Here is a 14365-nt window from a genome sequence, read left to right on the forward strand (position 1 = left end):
TATGCTTGGGAGAATATTTCTATGTTAATAAGCTCTACACTAAAAACTGCCATCAGGATTGGCATCTGAACTAGAATCAGCGAGAAGGGAACAGTTATTTGATGTCCTTTGGACACCTAGGCTTTTTGAAATGTTTCCATTTCCATGTTTCCAAGACATGCTTTCAGCATATTGTAAGAAGTGCGCTGATCAAGTCTGAAAACCCTCCAGTTTGTCTTCCTCCCCTAAGGGAAGTATAGTACCTCAGAGGCAACAGGTCATATCAGTGAGGAATAGCTGAGTAATTCGCAGAATCATAGAGATTAGGAAGATTCTGAGTACCATGTAATATGTCAGGAAGGACTGGCTATATAAACAATCCACATTACACGTCTCTTGCTTCTTCACTGGGCACTGTGAACAACCATAGTTGTGTGATACAAAAAGAGACCAATATAAACAATCCCCTATGACTTGCTTCCTCTTAGCAAGAACTCTGTCATTGCTAGCTTGGGGACTGCACAAGCAAGGCAAGGCTGACACACCCATATGAAACCCCAGCAAGCACTTTTTGAAAGTGTTTGTGGGAAAAGCTCTCTTCCATTTGTCTCAACCTTGTGAAGTGAAAGGGTTAAGAAAGAAGCCTCTCTCTGCAAACTAAAAGACTAATTCCAGAAGCTGGGTCCAAATATGCACTTTATTGACTAGGCACATATGCTACATTTCCAACAGAAACATTTGTACTACCTGAACACTATGTCCAGTACACAACAGGTATGAAGCCAAAGTGTTTAGAACTGAGACTCAAAGGCATCATTTTAACCAAAGAACAAATTTCTAGCCTTAATGGATACAGAGAAAAGCCTGAAAATGAATGGGATAAGTGCTCTTATAAAATGGAAATCTCAGCAGGCCCAACACACACACTGTAACAAGCCTGGTCCCTCACCATAGTTTATTGTGTTTCTCTGCACTGTATAATCTAAAGTGTGATTAGCTGCACCATTATTTCCAGGGTGAAGTAGACGTTAGACTGCCATGTGTGGGCCTATTAAACATACTCTACTTTTTCTTAAAAAATACTTTTACACACAAAGAGACAGAGAACACCAGTCAGACAGAGAGGACAAAAGGGGGGATTTGAGCTGCTACCCACTCCTGTTTCCAGTTCTCCAGTTTTTCTAAAAGCATGTTTCTGTTGCTCAAGGATGCTGCAATAATTTTTTTTTTAATGCTGAGGTTCCCAGTATTCTGAACCATTGGATCACACCCCTGCACTCATTCCACCTCAGTGAAAGTAACCCCTGGAAAAAAATACAGGCTTCAGAAGAGTTGTTGGGAAGACTTAAGACACAGGATTAAGCTCAACTGGGATTCAATTAATCCAACTCAGGATTCATCATTGCCACCTTCATATTTCAGCATGGTCAAAAGAGGCTCTCTAATGCCTATTGACTGCAAGCTATCCTTCCTGCTGTGGAGATCTTGGCTTTTAAGTTGCAAGTCAGACAAATCATTCAGTTCCATTGATCTTTTTAACCACTCAGGAAGTTTTGCCAGCTGACTCATGCTTGCATGGGGATACCCTTCATTAGGGAGGCTTACCTTGCCAAGACTCATTTTTACTTGCCTGACTTGGTTGAATTCCCTTTGGATTGCCTTGATCACAGATTCATTTTTAGAACGATAGTTTCAGCAGCATAAAGTTACAAGGCCATACGAGGGACCCGCCAGCAAAGCAGGAAGTTTTGAAATTCAAAATACCAAGTCTCATAACAAGGTGGCTTGCCACCTGCACAGATGGAATCATTTCATAAAACAGGTCTAATGGGAAGACACTGGGCTTGAATGAAGTGATCCCTATGTTCTACACAATGATCAAGCTTACATAAGACTGGCCACATATCTTTACCAACTGGGCAAAAATATGAACTTACAGACACATCAAGACTCTAGTTCTACAGTCAGCTGCAGGATGTCATGACAGACTTTAAACTGTTGGCCTTAGTTTAATATTTTCAGTTTTTATTGAGACAACCATTCAAGACAAAGCTCTCTCTTACAGCACAATTGTTATTAGTTATTATAATATTAAATACATACTTGAAAAGCTTCTTGAAGAGAAAGCCTGGCACTCTAAAGCCTTCAAATTCTGCGTCACTGTCATCAGAATCTTCTCCAACTGCCTGCTGCTCTTCTCTGTCCTTTAGCTGTTGTTTGTGCCACCTCCTGCAATGATGGTAAGAACTGTCACTTGAGTACTTATGTTAACTGCATATATTGTTTCAAGCCCTTTAAGTCAAGTCAAGTCAGTTAAAAGAGAAAAACAATAAGTCAGAATAAAAATAGCTATAGTGGTTCAACAGGCACTGTGGTAGATATTATAAGTAGAGGCAATCTAAAACGGTTTTATTTTTTCATGGATAACATCCAAAAAAAAGCTGAAAGCAGTGTTATAGCACTGTTTTGTGTTTTTATTCCAAATTAATATTTTGATCAATTTTAAAGCATTTTTATCAAGCATAACTACTGTCATATAGGTGGTACATATGTATATTATTACTGTGGCTATATCTGCTGACTGTCACAGGAATAAAACAGATATAAAGCACAACCCTCCAAAGAGCACAACTACACAGTCAAATACTTAAACTTACAGGAGCCATTTAAGATTTGAATGCTACTTGTATGAACAACCACAGTGAACCTAATGCTGTCAAACACAAAGAAATTAAAACATTACAAACGTAAGAAGGCTTTTGTGGCAGATGAGTTTAAAACATAATTTTTAAATTATGCAGGGGATGGACAGAGTGGATAGGGAGATGCTCTTGACACTCTCACATAATACCAGAACCAGGGGACATCCACTAAAATTGAGTGTTGGGCGGGTTAGGACAGACAAAAGAAAATATTTCTTTACTCAGCGTGTGGTTGGTGTGGAACTCCTTGCCACAGGATGTGGTGCTGATGTCTACCCTAGACGCCTTTAAAAGGGGATTGGACAAGTTTCTGGAGGAAAAATCCATTACGGGGTACAAGCCATGATGTGTATGTGCAACCTCCTGATTTTAGAAATGGGTTATGTCAGAATGCCAGATGCAAGAGAGGGCACCAGGATGAGGTCTCTTGTTATCTGGTGTGCTCCCTGGGGCATTTGGTGGGCCGCTGTGAGATACAGGAAGCTGGACTAGATGGGCCTATGGCCTGATCCAGTGGGGCTGTTCTTATGTTCTTATGTTAATTTAAATTGTTTCTCGAGTCTTTAAGCCACAGATTAAAACACAATGTAGGATCTAGTCCCAATAAGAACATTAAGATAGCAACTTGAGCCAACAGAATGGAACGTGGCATTGAATTGCTATGGAAAGTGCAGGAAAAATACACACCAACATATAGTAGCAATGAACCATTAAACATCTTCTTCCTCTAGTGTTTTTGGGACCTGCATTCATCAGGTCAGGACCGTTCTGGCAGTGCTGCACTTCTCTCAGCCTGCCCTTTCCAATGGACCAGGGCACGGTTGCCTACTCATGAGTAAACACATTATGGCTCAGTTTCACTTTCCATAGGGCTCCATGCATTTTCCTTGGCAGCTCTCTAGCATGCTCAGAAGACTCTACAGCCAGTTAAAGCAGCAGAGCTCCGAGGGAGTTCGGGGATTAGAAACACAGCCAGAAGCACTCAGGACTATTCACAGATGCTCCACAATCATTTTAATAGGTACATGGCTGTATTATTTTGCTATTTTGGCAGTGTTTTAGACTGCCCCCTAGCCATAAGAAACCTTGGCTGAAGGTATAGCTCAGTCACATATCTTCTGAAAGACCACAGGTAAGGGATTCTGCCTTGAACTGAGCTTCCTCCTCCATAAAAATAGGCATAGCAAGGCCATTATTAAGGTCAATGAGAATGATTGTAACGTGTTCTACAAAGTACTAGAGTGAGATTTAAGTACAAGAACACATGATGAGGAAGAATTAAGCGTTTTAACATGGAAACTTTCACCTGTCTTCTATGTATTCTAGCCCTGTTCGGATCTTCAAAATCACATAGATATTATCCACACAATTGGGGAGGGGTGTGTGGAGAAGACTGCAAGGGCAAGCTTCACCAATGCACTAGTGAAGCCTCACCTCCCATGTGTACAGTCCCAGGGGAATACACTTTTGTTTCACTATCACCTTTTGCCAATCAGATTTTTAAAACTGTTTCAAAAAATTTGCAGTAACAATTGAACATAGGTCAAAGGGGGAAAAGTATACATACTTTAACAGGAAAAAAACAAAAAAAAAAACAAATGCCTGTCTCTAGCCCCAAAAGTTTAGGATAAACTTCCCAAACAAGACTGAAGGCACAATTTGGAAAACACAGTCATATTTTTGCCTTGTTTAATAGTAGCCTGAATGGGTTCATATGCTATCATGCCTAATCTCTAGACAACTGTCTAGGACAAATATGGTTAGGAAAATGTTTAATAGGACATAGAGAAGTTTTGCTCTAATAAACACAAGTAAACCTCAACTTGCAGCCCTTTTCATGAGTGCAAATCACTCTTTCACTGAAAATGCAAAGGGTGAGGGCAGTAGGCTCCATCCTATCTCCATCCCTTGAGTGCCTGGATGGAAAACTCTTGTGTTCAGATTATGTGGGGAAAACCACACCCATGTGATCTGCAGTCCTACAAAGGCATGGTTCCCAATTACATGTATGATACCCTCTGCCCGTTCAGCTGTATACTGTATTAATTTCAATCAACAAGATGGATTATTCCCCTCTTGTTTGGTGATGGCAAAAAAACTAGCCCTTTTCACACATGCAAATAATGTATTTAATAAAAGTGCAAAGAGAAAGGGAAACAGCTTCCACCCCTACCTGCATTCAGTGTCAGTTTAACAAGTGTTACATGGGTAGTAAGTGTATATAAGAGCAGATCTGAATTTCTAACTTGGGCGGGGGGTAAAATAAGAATTCCCCTAATGCACTGTTCCTCAACCTGTGGGTCGGGACCCACTAGGTGGGTTGCAAGCCAATTTCAGGTGGGTCCCCATTCATTTCAATATTTTATTTTTAATATATTAGACTTGATGCTATCAGGGTATGTGACTGTATTTGGGAAAATGTTACAGACCTGTATTTTTAACAAGCTACTATATATATTCTTTTAACAATGGTAAGTCAATAGGACTTACTCCTGGTTAAGTGTGGGAAGGATTGCAGCCAAGGGTTGTTAATTTTTTCTGATTGATGCTGTCCCTTTCGGTCATGATATCATTTCTGGTGGGTCCTGACAGATTCTCATTCTAAAAAGTGGGTCCTAGTGCTAAATGTGTGAGAACCACTGGTATACATAATATGTAGTATGTGTGTGAATTATAACACAATAAATTTAACATGATTTAATAAATAATAAATTTAACATTTTCATTGATTTTCAAATTCTCATTCTAAAGAGTGGGTCATGGTGCTAAAAGTGAGAGAACCACTGCCCTAATGATTAAATGAAGCTTTATTCCCACCAGAGAAGAACAGGGCACCCTCTGGTGGCTGACAAGAAAAACTAGAATAGCTAGTAGACTCACAGATGCAACGTTGTATAGGCTCACAACTATGTAGACAAAGCACTGGGGTCCAATGGTGAGTTGCGACACATAAGCTTGACATAGCCTGCCTTAAGGAAGGTTGAACTAGTGCCTACACCATTATTTTCCACTTTTTGAATCGGTAAAAAAAAGGCAGAGAGAGAGAGAGAGAGAGAGAGAGAGAGAGAGAGAGAGAGAGAAGAATGGAAAACAGGGGGAAACATGAAAGGTAGAGTTCCTTTATTTTTAATGTTTATATAGATATTTTGGAATATAAAGCTTTTTCACTCCCGCACTTATCAAAAGTCATATACAAGAAAGGAGTCAGAATAAATAGTGAATAGCAATCCTTGCTAACTGGGCAAGATGCACTTTTTCAAAAGGTGTTCCTCTTGTATTTAGCAGAGGGAAATTGTCACTTTTCACCATAGCACAAGGTCTTTTCTAGTGGCTGTTTGCTGGTGCTCATCTTCATCTTTTTAGATTGGGAGCCCTTTCGGGACTGGGAATCATTTAGTTGTTTGATTTTCTATGTAAACTGCTGTGTGAACTTTCTGTTGAAAAGCGATATATAAATACACTTATGATTATTATTATATTATTGTTACAAATATCCAGTATTTCATATGTGATGAAGTCACTAGTATCAGTTCACCAACTTCAATGCAGTGGAAGTTCAAAAGCAATAAATGACTGCAATTGACTAACTCATTTAACGATCTATTTTATTTTATGCAAGAGATGCAAGCAGGATTAGTAAATCACTTATATTTTTACAAGCATTTTGAGTATCCAGACATTGGCTTTCCCTCGCAATAGACTACAGTGCATTTGTGGGAGACCAGAATATTAATGGCCTGTCAAGCTGGACATTCATAAACTAGGCATCAATGGTAGCAACCAGCACTGAGACTGCTGCTAGTCCAAAGATATTAGCAACAACTGTCAAGCAAATCTAACTGCAGTTCCACCAAATCCCCCTCATGAAAAGTGACGCCTTCCGTACAACATCGATTTTGCTATGGAGTCAGGGGATTTAGGGAGAAGAAAAAGAGGATCTGGTCTAGAGGTCTGCTAGTGAGGCTGACTTTAGAGAAAAGGCAAAACAGTAGATCAGATAGGCAAGCTAGGCCTCTTGGGGATTGATATGTACAATTATGCATTTGAGCTCAAAATCAAAGTGAGATTCAAAAAGGGAATTTTAATGCATCTTCATTAGTGCATTTTAAAGAGAACATTAGACTTTCAGGCTGCTCAGAAGTACTGCGTCAACTCAAGGCCACCTGAAGTAAAATAAAATAAAGAATTGAAAAAATTGTTGAGGTTTGAAGTGGGGGGGGGGGAGAAGTTTTAAGAGAAAGTACTATGCCAGAGTAACTAAAAAGCAAGATAAATATTTTAAATTTTTAAAACCGGTTTTATTTTGTACATTGGTTTATGTACCACTTAATCTAAAGACTGATTTCAATGCAATGCCAAACTGTGTTCCTGGTAAGGCATGTGACCATGAACCTCCAATCTGAGCTCCATGCAGCACAGAATTCAGCAACCCAGAAGTTTGGAGATGTCATAATGTTGTCATTGCCAAGCGTCCAGAGACAGCATTGTGACCCAGTCATGTGCTGTGCAGATGAAGAAGGGGTCCACACACCGGCACATACCCCATAGAGAGAATATAGATGCTAAGTCATGTTAGAAAAACAGCCCAATCCTATCCTGAAGATATGCTAGTGCAGTGGTTCCCAAAGTGTGAGTCACGCCCACCACTGGGAACAAAACCTGGACCATTCCCCTTAAGGGGAGTGCCCCAGGTATGGGTCCCCGACAGCGCCATAGCAATCATGGCGGGTAGTCTACAGCCTCCTGAGAGGTCCTGGAGGCTTGCAGCAGCCTCCACGACCCTCCACGCAGCTGCAATGAGCTCTGTTCCGATCTTGGAGTTCACTTCACACAAACTGGAAGTGAGCTCTGAGATAAAAAACGCAGCTCGTTGCAGCTATGCAAAGGGTTGTGGAGGCTGCGGCAAGCCTCCATGACCCCCTCAGAGGCTGCAGGACACCACCAGGTGCGTGGGGATGTTCAAGGGTCCCTGCAGTGCCGCAATCACTGCGGTGCTGCTGAGGCCACCCACGACTCCCGCTCCTCCCCCGCAAGTACTCACAGCAGTCCCAACATCCGAGTAGGACCTTGGGAACTGCAGTGCTAGTATATTTCTGCTTCACCAATGCAGAAGTCCTCCTGCCAACAGCTATGCCATATGCATTGGCACAACTCTGGAAAAATGAAACGCTGACATAGTTTGAATGGCATATGGACACCAGTGCAACTCTGCTGGCGGAGAGGCCAAAACAGGGAGAAAATTTGGGCATGACATGGGAGGGATGAGGAGGAGTCAATGTACACCACTTCCTAACCTCCCCTTCAGACAATAGACATGCCTCCGATACCAGAGAAAACACTACATCAATGACAGAGCTGACATAGGTAGGAGAAACTGCATAAGGAACAATGGGGAAGGGAAAAACTGACCAAAATTCCTAGTGGGAAAAGGCGAGAACAGGAACATCTCCTGACCCAAAAATAAAAGTACATGATTAAATTATTATGCCAAAAAAGGGAAAGTTCACATTGCATGTTGTGGTTTGTAGGACTACTGCCAAGACCAGCAAGCTTGCCTCTTTTCCTCTTCTGCTTGAAAATCAGAAATGCAAAACATGCAATATGAGTGGCAGCCAGTGACATGGAACAAAGGAACAGGACAACATGAATTCTGCCCTTCTAAAACTTATGCTTTTCTCAGCCACATGTCAGACTTACATATGTCTCTCTAGGATGGAGTTTCATTGTTTAGGCTACAACTAAGAAAGCTCTGCTAAGTCCTCCCACAAATCTTACCTTACTTTGATCAAACAAGGGTCGCCAGCTACAAAATATGACATTAACAAAAATCCCTCTTGGACATAACTGCTATCTAATTTTACAAGAGAAATTCAGGTCAGGAGCACTCCCATACTGTAATCAAGAAGCCAGGGAGACATCAACAGCGACAGGCATCTTCGTTTCTTCCAGACCACAAGGATTTCTAAAGAACATTGCTTCTGTTTCATTTAGATTCTGTTCCAGCTTGTCCACTGTATCACATTATGCACAATTTATTTAAGGCTTCTTTGATCCTTGTTCATTATTGTAATGCAAAGTTACTGGCAGAGGCCACAAGAAGATGTACACAGCCTCTGCTTGGTCCAGAAGACCCTTTGGAAGTGAGAGGAGTGCAGCTCCCCTCACCTCCGGAGGGTGGAAGGCCCTCCCACATCCATGGATAAGTGAATTCACAGATACAGGGCCCCCTGTATCAAGTTTTTGCTCTTCTATTAAATGCTTAAATTTTGGTCAAGATTAGCCTTTAACATTTGAGTACCAATTTTTTTTTTTTTCCTATTCACTCAGGCAGTTGAGACATTTTCTTTACTTTTCCCATTGTTTTTGTTATTTTAGCCATTTTGTTACTTTCATGTCTCCTATTTGTATAGAGGTTGTTAAATTTGTTTTTATTTTGTTCTAACTACTTGAACTATTGGTTTTTAAATTGAAGAGTAAGCTAAAATATATCAATGTACTTAAAATAATCACTGAAAAACAAAGTTCTTTAATCAACGGCTCTAGTTATGACATATAGAAAAGAAAGGATGAAGCTCCTTTCACTCTGTTGCTGTACTACTTCTGACCATTTCAAACAGGCTTCTGTAGTGCTCCCAAACTGCACCCTGAAATCCCATTTCAATTCAAAGGTATAACTCAAACGTGAGGGCATATGAACAGAATGGCATCTATTCACAGAAAGAAACTAGCTCAACTCATTTATCCACCAGTTAAAAGGGAGGGAAGATAGAGAATTTCTTCTTCCCCAGTGGCTGCCAGTGGAGAACAGGCAGAACCAATTGCAGGATGAGATTATGGAGCCCACACAATGCACTGCTAATAACTAATTTACATTCTAGGCTGATCTAAAAGCAACACATTCTCATGTACAGCACAGGTGTAACTGCACATCATAAAGTAGAAACACAAATATTAAAATCAGACTAAAGACAAAAGCGCATATTAAACCTCCACACACTTACTGCCAACTTGAATGAGAGCACCATCAAGATCTGTCCTTACCAACTCTGCTATCCAATTATGACTTAATAAAAATTTTGAAAGTTAAAACCTGTGTAACACCAGTTAAAAATTGATGCTTATGTCAATAGTGTTCAAACCTGAAACGTGTATACCCCTTTGGAAATAATCTCATAGTCAGCTTCCAATTTCCCATCCACACATAAGCCATACTAAGAGAAATAAATTCCCGCATTCACCCTTACATCTCTCTATCTAAAATCAGGGCTTGTATCCCCACTTCCACAGAACAATCTGCTGCAGAAAAATGACAAGCCAGAACTACCAGAGAGTTTCCCGGTTTGCATGTTCCAAAATCTCCCCCTGGAATCACAAACTTTTAATTGGCCTCGTGCTTCAGATGTTCAGAAGAGAATCACAGCTGGCTCACTGTCAAGCTTTAACAGCATAATATTTTTACCTTGATGCAGGATCATCTGCCCAACACAATCTTGAAAGCTTCACTGTGGAAAGAAAACTCATTTTCTCTTTTTTGAAGTAAGTGGGACTCCCCACACAGCAAAGTGCTCAATTGAGCAATCCAAGAGGACTGCCTCTCTCACTTGGGGATGAAACTCCCATCCAGTTGTTTTTTATCAACAACTAAAACTCTGACAAGGAATGAGATGTAAATGTGAGCAAATGACATTTCTATAGCAAATTCACTCCATTTTATCTCCTAGCAGCGTCTCCCACAAGACAGATTGCCTGGGGAGTGTTAGTATAACGTCAATGTGGACAGCTGCAGTTTAACAGCCACAATAACTGGAGCGATGAAATTTTTAGAAGATATAATGTTTTGGTGGCAATTACAGTTATTGATATTTCTAAAATTCATTTAGGCTTTTATTGTAACTTTAGCAACTGAAGGAAATGTACGACTTCAGCAAGGATAAATTGTTACAGTCTTAACGTTATTAAAAAACTTGTCTGAATGGATTTAAATTGTGAATCATATTAAAACTTTCAATCAAAATAAATTACTCTTGATGAAAACACTGAATTAAAAATGATTTAATACTGAGCTAAGTCAATGGAAAAAGTCAAGCTCCATTCAATAAAAGGCAAATATTTTACAGATTAATACTTTTATTAATTCTTTAGTACATTTCTCAGAAATGCTATTATTTCTGCAGCCAGAGGCATAATTTGGATTCTCAGAGGCCCAGATTTGGAGACTCCCTTTTAAAAATCAAAAGATTCTACTATATATCAAGTAACTTCAGTGGTTGCACAATTCTGCCCTGCAACTACCCAAGATGTGCATGCTTCAAATCAATCTCAACAACCTATTCTCTACGGTCAGAGTGGATGACCAGGCTGACCAAAAAACTGCTATGATTTAAATTGGGTGGGCTTTTTAGTGTTTAAATTTCAAGCTTTTAAAAAGTGTGGCTTTTACTAAACAAGTACATTTGAGTAAGCCATCAGAGTATGGTCAGCTTCTCTGCCTTTCATTAAGACTGAATTTTGCCTCACTCTTCTTTAGTCAGAGTTCTGGAACACTACAATCAATTAATATTAGATTTGCACAATAATGAGAGATACATATCAAGAACATGGGCTAGGAATCTGAGAAAGACGTCATCAAAAGGACTAGAGAAAGCCAACAGGTCAATCAAGTAACAGCATAGAGCATCACCCACAAGACCAACATGATGGCAAATTCTCAAGACCAATGAGAAATTTCTACTCAATGAATTCTGGACCACCATACCACAGCAGAGTGACTGTACTGATACAGAACTATGCATCCTAAGTCGAATATCCAAAGATACCGGCTTTTTCTGACGTCACTGTCAGAAAACAAACTTGGTGTTTCATACACTGAAAATACTCAAATATTTTATTTCCAAGTAACCAAATAAATTACGAAGAAAAAACTGAATTCATTATCTACTCTAAATTTAAGACCCTTAAAGATGACCAGGTCTGAAATATCAGAAGCATACAATGTCCTAGTAACTGTATGCATTAATATAAATTGGAATTCACACTATATGTATGCTTTATACTAACCTTAATCTTTGCTTATAATAATCTTCGTTGCCATCATCTTTGCATCTCTTTACTCTGTTTTTTCCAACAATATCCTCTTCATCAGAACTTGGGAAATAGTCATCCTCCCCACTTTCTTCCCAAGTCTCTCCAGTTAATGAACATTTCTTTCTCCGTGGCAGAGGTTTCAAGTTATAATCATCAGAATTACCGTCATCATGAACAAATTTTTCCTCTTCTTCCTCTGTATCATTGAACTCTTCATCAGGCACATATTCAGACTCCTCGCTATCCTCCTGTTGATCACTTATCTGCATTTCCTTGACCTTAGGAAGTCTGGCCTTTGACTGAATCTGAAGAACATGGTTCTGAAGTTTTCTCATATGCTTATTCAGGTGGTTCTCCGTTTTTAACCTGCGTTTGCTCTTGTTACCCTTGCTTTTTATAGGATGCACTGGAAGTTTGGCCTGATTCTTCTTTGAAAGTGCTTTCTGCTTGGTTTTCTTATGCCCCAATGGTTTCTTCTTTTCAAATGAGAGCCTTGCTTGATCTGCCAAATACTTGTCAAAATCAGATCCTTCACTTAGCATTATCCGACGGACTTTCTTATCTTGTTTCTGGGGCATTTTTGTTCCAAAAGGAGTCATCTGTCCAGTACGGATAAGATTCTCCCATTCAGTTTCCTGGGCTGGCATAAGCATACTACCAAGTGATGATGGACCAGGTTCTGCCAAAACAAGCAAAGCTTTCAACTTAAACAAGTCATATGTGATGCTTTTCTTAATGAAAGTAATCCATGTGAAACAAGTTTCAGGGCAAACTGTTTACGAGGACATTCTGGGAATTTTCTGGAGCTCAAAAAACACACTTGTTTTAACTATGCTAAATACAACATGAACACACAGAGATACGGACAAACCAGGGGTGTAAATTTAACAGCAATACACAACGTGATAAGGAACCAATGAAAGGAACTGAAGAGAAGCTATAATAACAGAGAATGGAGATAAAAAGTGATTGACAGAATCACTTCTGACAGAATAAAGAGAGGGTAGGAAGGAAAGCTGACAAGAATGCAGAGACCTATTCAAGAGCCAGCCAGATGAGCCATAGAAAAGATTCAGTTGATGATGAAGTCAAAAACTATGAAGCAGGAGAAGAAACAGGAATAAAAAATGACCCCAGTGCTATGTGACAACAGACTATTTCAAGCAATAAGTGGGAGTGCAGGTAAATTTTGGAGAGGTTTAGGAGATGATCTCCATTATATTAAATCTCAACTGCTGATGGGACATTCATGTAGAACAGTCAATAACAACCCTATCCTAACCTGTGCTGGTGCACAGGAGGTGGTTGAAGGTCTCCTCAGGGTAAGGGAACATTTTTCCCCTTACCCTAACGCTCCAGCCAGCCCTAAGGGGCTACTCGGATCTCTGCCAGCTCTATAGCTCCGTGTAACGCTGGATGGCCTAGGAGGAGGGTTAAGATATTGTGGAGGAGGCCTCTAGATAGGTTACCTGAGGACTGCTATTTGTCTGCTCCCCGGGGCTGGGGTAAGCCCAGGGAGGGAGCCAGGTGGAGGTAGAAGAAGACGAGTGAAGTAACCCCCTCCCCACTGCTGAACTCTGAGGCCTGTTTGGGGATTCCGGCTGCTGGGCCCGCAATCTCCTCTTTCTTTCTACCCCCTTTTTCCCTGTGGCCATGAAGGACCCACCAGCAGAGTGTACCCTCTTGTAGCAACCCTGCTTGGGTCGGAGTACCAGGCAAATTACAATTGTATTTGACAGCTCTCTGATTTATGACTTGAAAACAATGTTGTATCTAAACTTGCATCTCCCTGAGCCAACCAAGCTGGAGAAAGACAGGATGTAAATAGAATAATTTAAAATAATCTCTATCAGCAACTATAAATACACTGCTTATTACAGTGTTCTTTTCAACTGCACAACTGCTTCAGTCACAATTTCCCCCACAACTGCAGAGAGAAAGCACAAATCACCATGCAGCACAACTGTTTCTCATTCATTTTCCTATTCAAACCATGGTCAATGATACACAGGGAAAAGATCTGCAGCATTTTCTTGGGCAAACCCAACATTATAACCCACCAATTAACAGCACAATCATTGCATGTTTATTTAGAAGGGAGTCCCATTGTGTTCAGTGGAGCTTACTCCCAGGGAAATGTGCATAGGACTGCAGTCTACGAGGACCACAGTAGGCGCTAGCAGAATCCATTTCGAAGAGATCTCCTACCTAGAAGATGATGCCAATCTCCACATAGCTCTAACACTGTCCACAGTTAATATTTCCAGTACAATGCACAAACATATTTTGTCTTATGCTTTAGAGCAGGGCTTTCCAAACCCCAGCCCAGGGGCCGGATCCAGGGTTTGGAAAAGCCCTCCACTCTGTGAGCAGAACTTACCATTCCGCCTAAATGTTGCATTCATTCCCAGTAGATCTGGGCACCAGGACACTCTGTGCAGCCGCGTCTGCCTGGATGTCCTGTTGCATAGCATTCTGGGACGCAGGGCAACAGACTCGACTGCCCACAGCATCCTGGTACCCAGATCTACTGGGAATGAATGAGGCATGGGGGCAGAACGGTAAGCTCCAGTCTGAACAGGGACCACTTTTTTGAAGGA

At 40.6% G+C, this 14365-nt stretch overlaps 1 protein-coding gene across 5 annotated transcripts in view; it reads right to left on the minus strand.

Moving 5' to 3' along the window:
- The window catches only part of ERCC6 (ERCC excision repair 6, chromatin remodeling factor), a 56638-nt gene that overhangs the window by 36270 nt on the left and 6003 nt on the right, over positions 1–14365 (minus strand). For all 5 annotated transcript variants that reach the window (XM_066620985.1, XM_066620987.1, XM_066620984.1 and 2 more), the window contains exons 5-6: positions 11739–12444; positions 2083–2208 (exon numbers count right to left, since the gene is read on the minus strand). In XM_066620985.1, the coding sequence (XP_066477082.1) occupies positions 2083–2208; positions 11739–12444 (832 nt within the window). The remainder of the gene's footprint in view (positions 1–2082; positions 2209–11738; positions 12445–14365) is intronic.

This window comes from Tiliqua scincoides, chromosome 3 (assembly GCF_035046505.1).
Source record: "Tiliqua scincoides isolate rTilSci1 chromosome 3, rTilSci1.hap2, whole genome shotgun sequence".
In the NCBI taxonomy this organism is placed as follows: Eukaryota; Metazoa; Chordata; class Lepidosauria; order Squamata; family Scincidae; genus Tiliqua; species Tiliqua scincoides.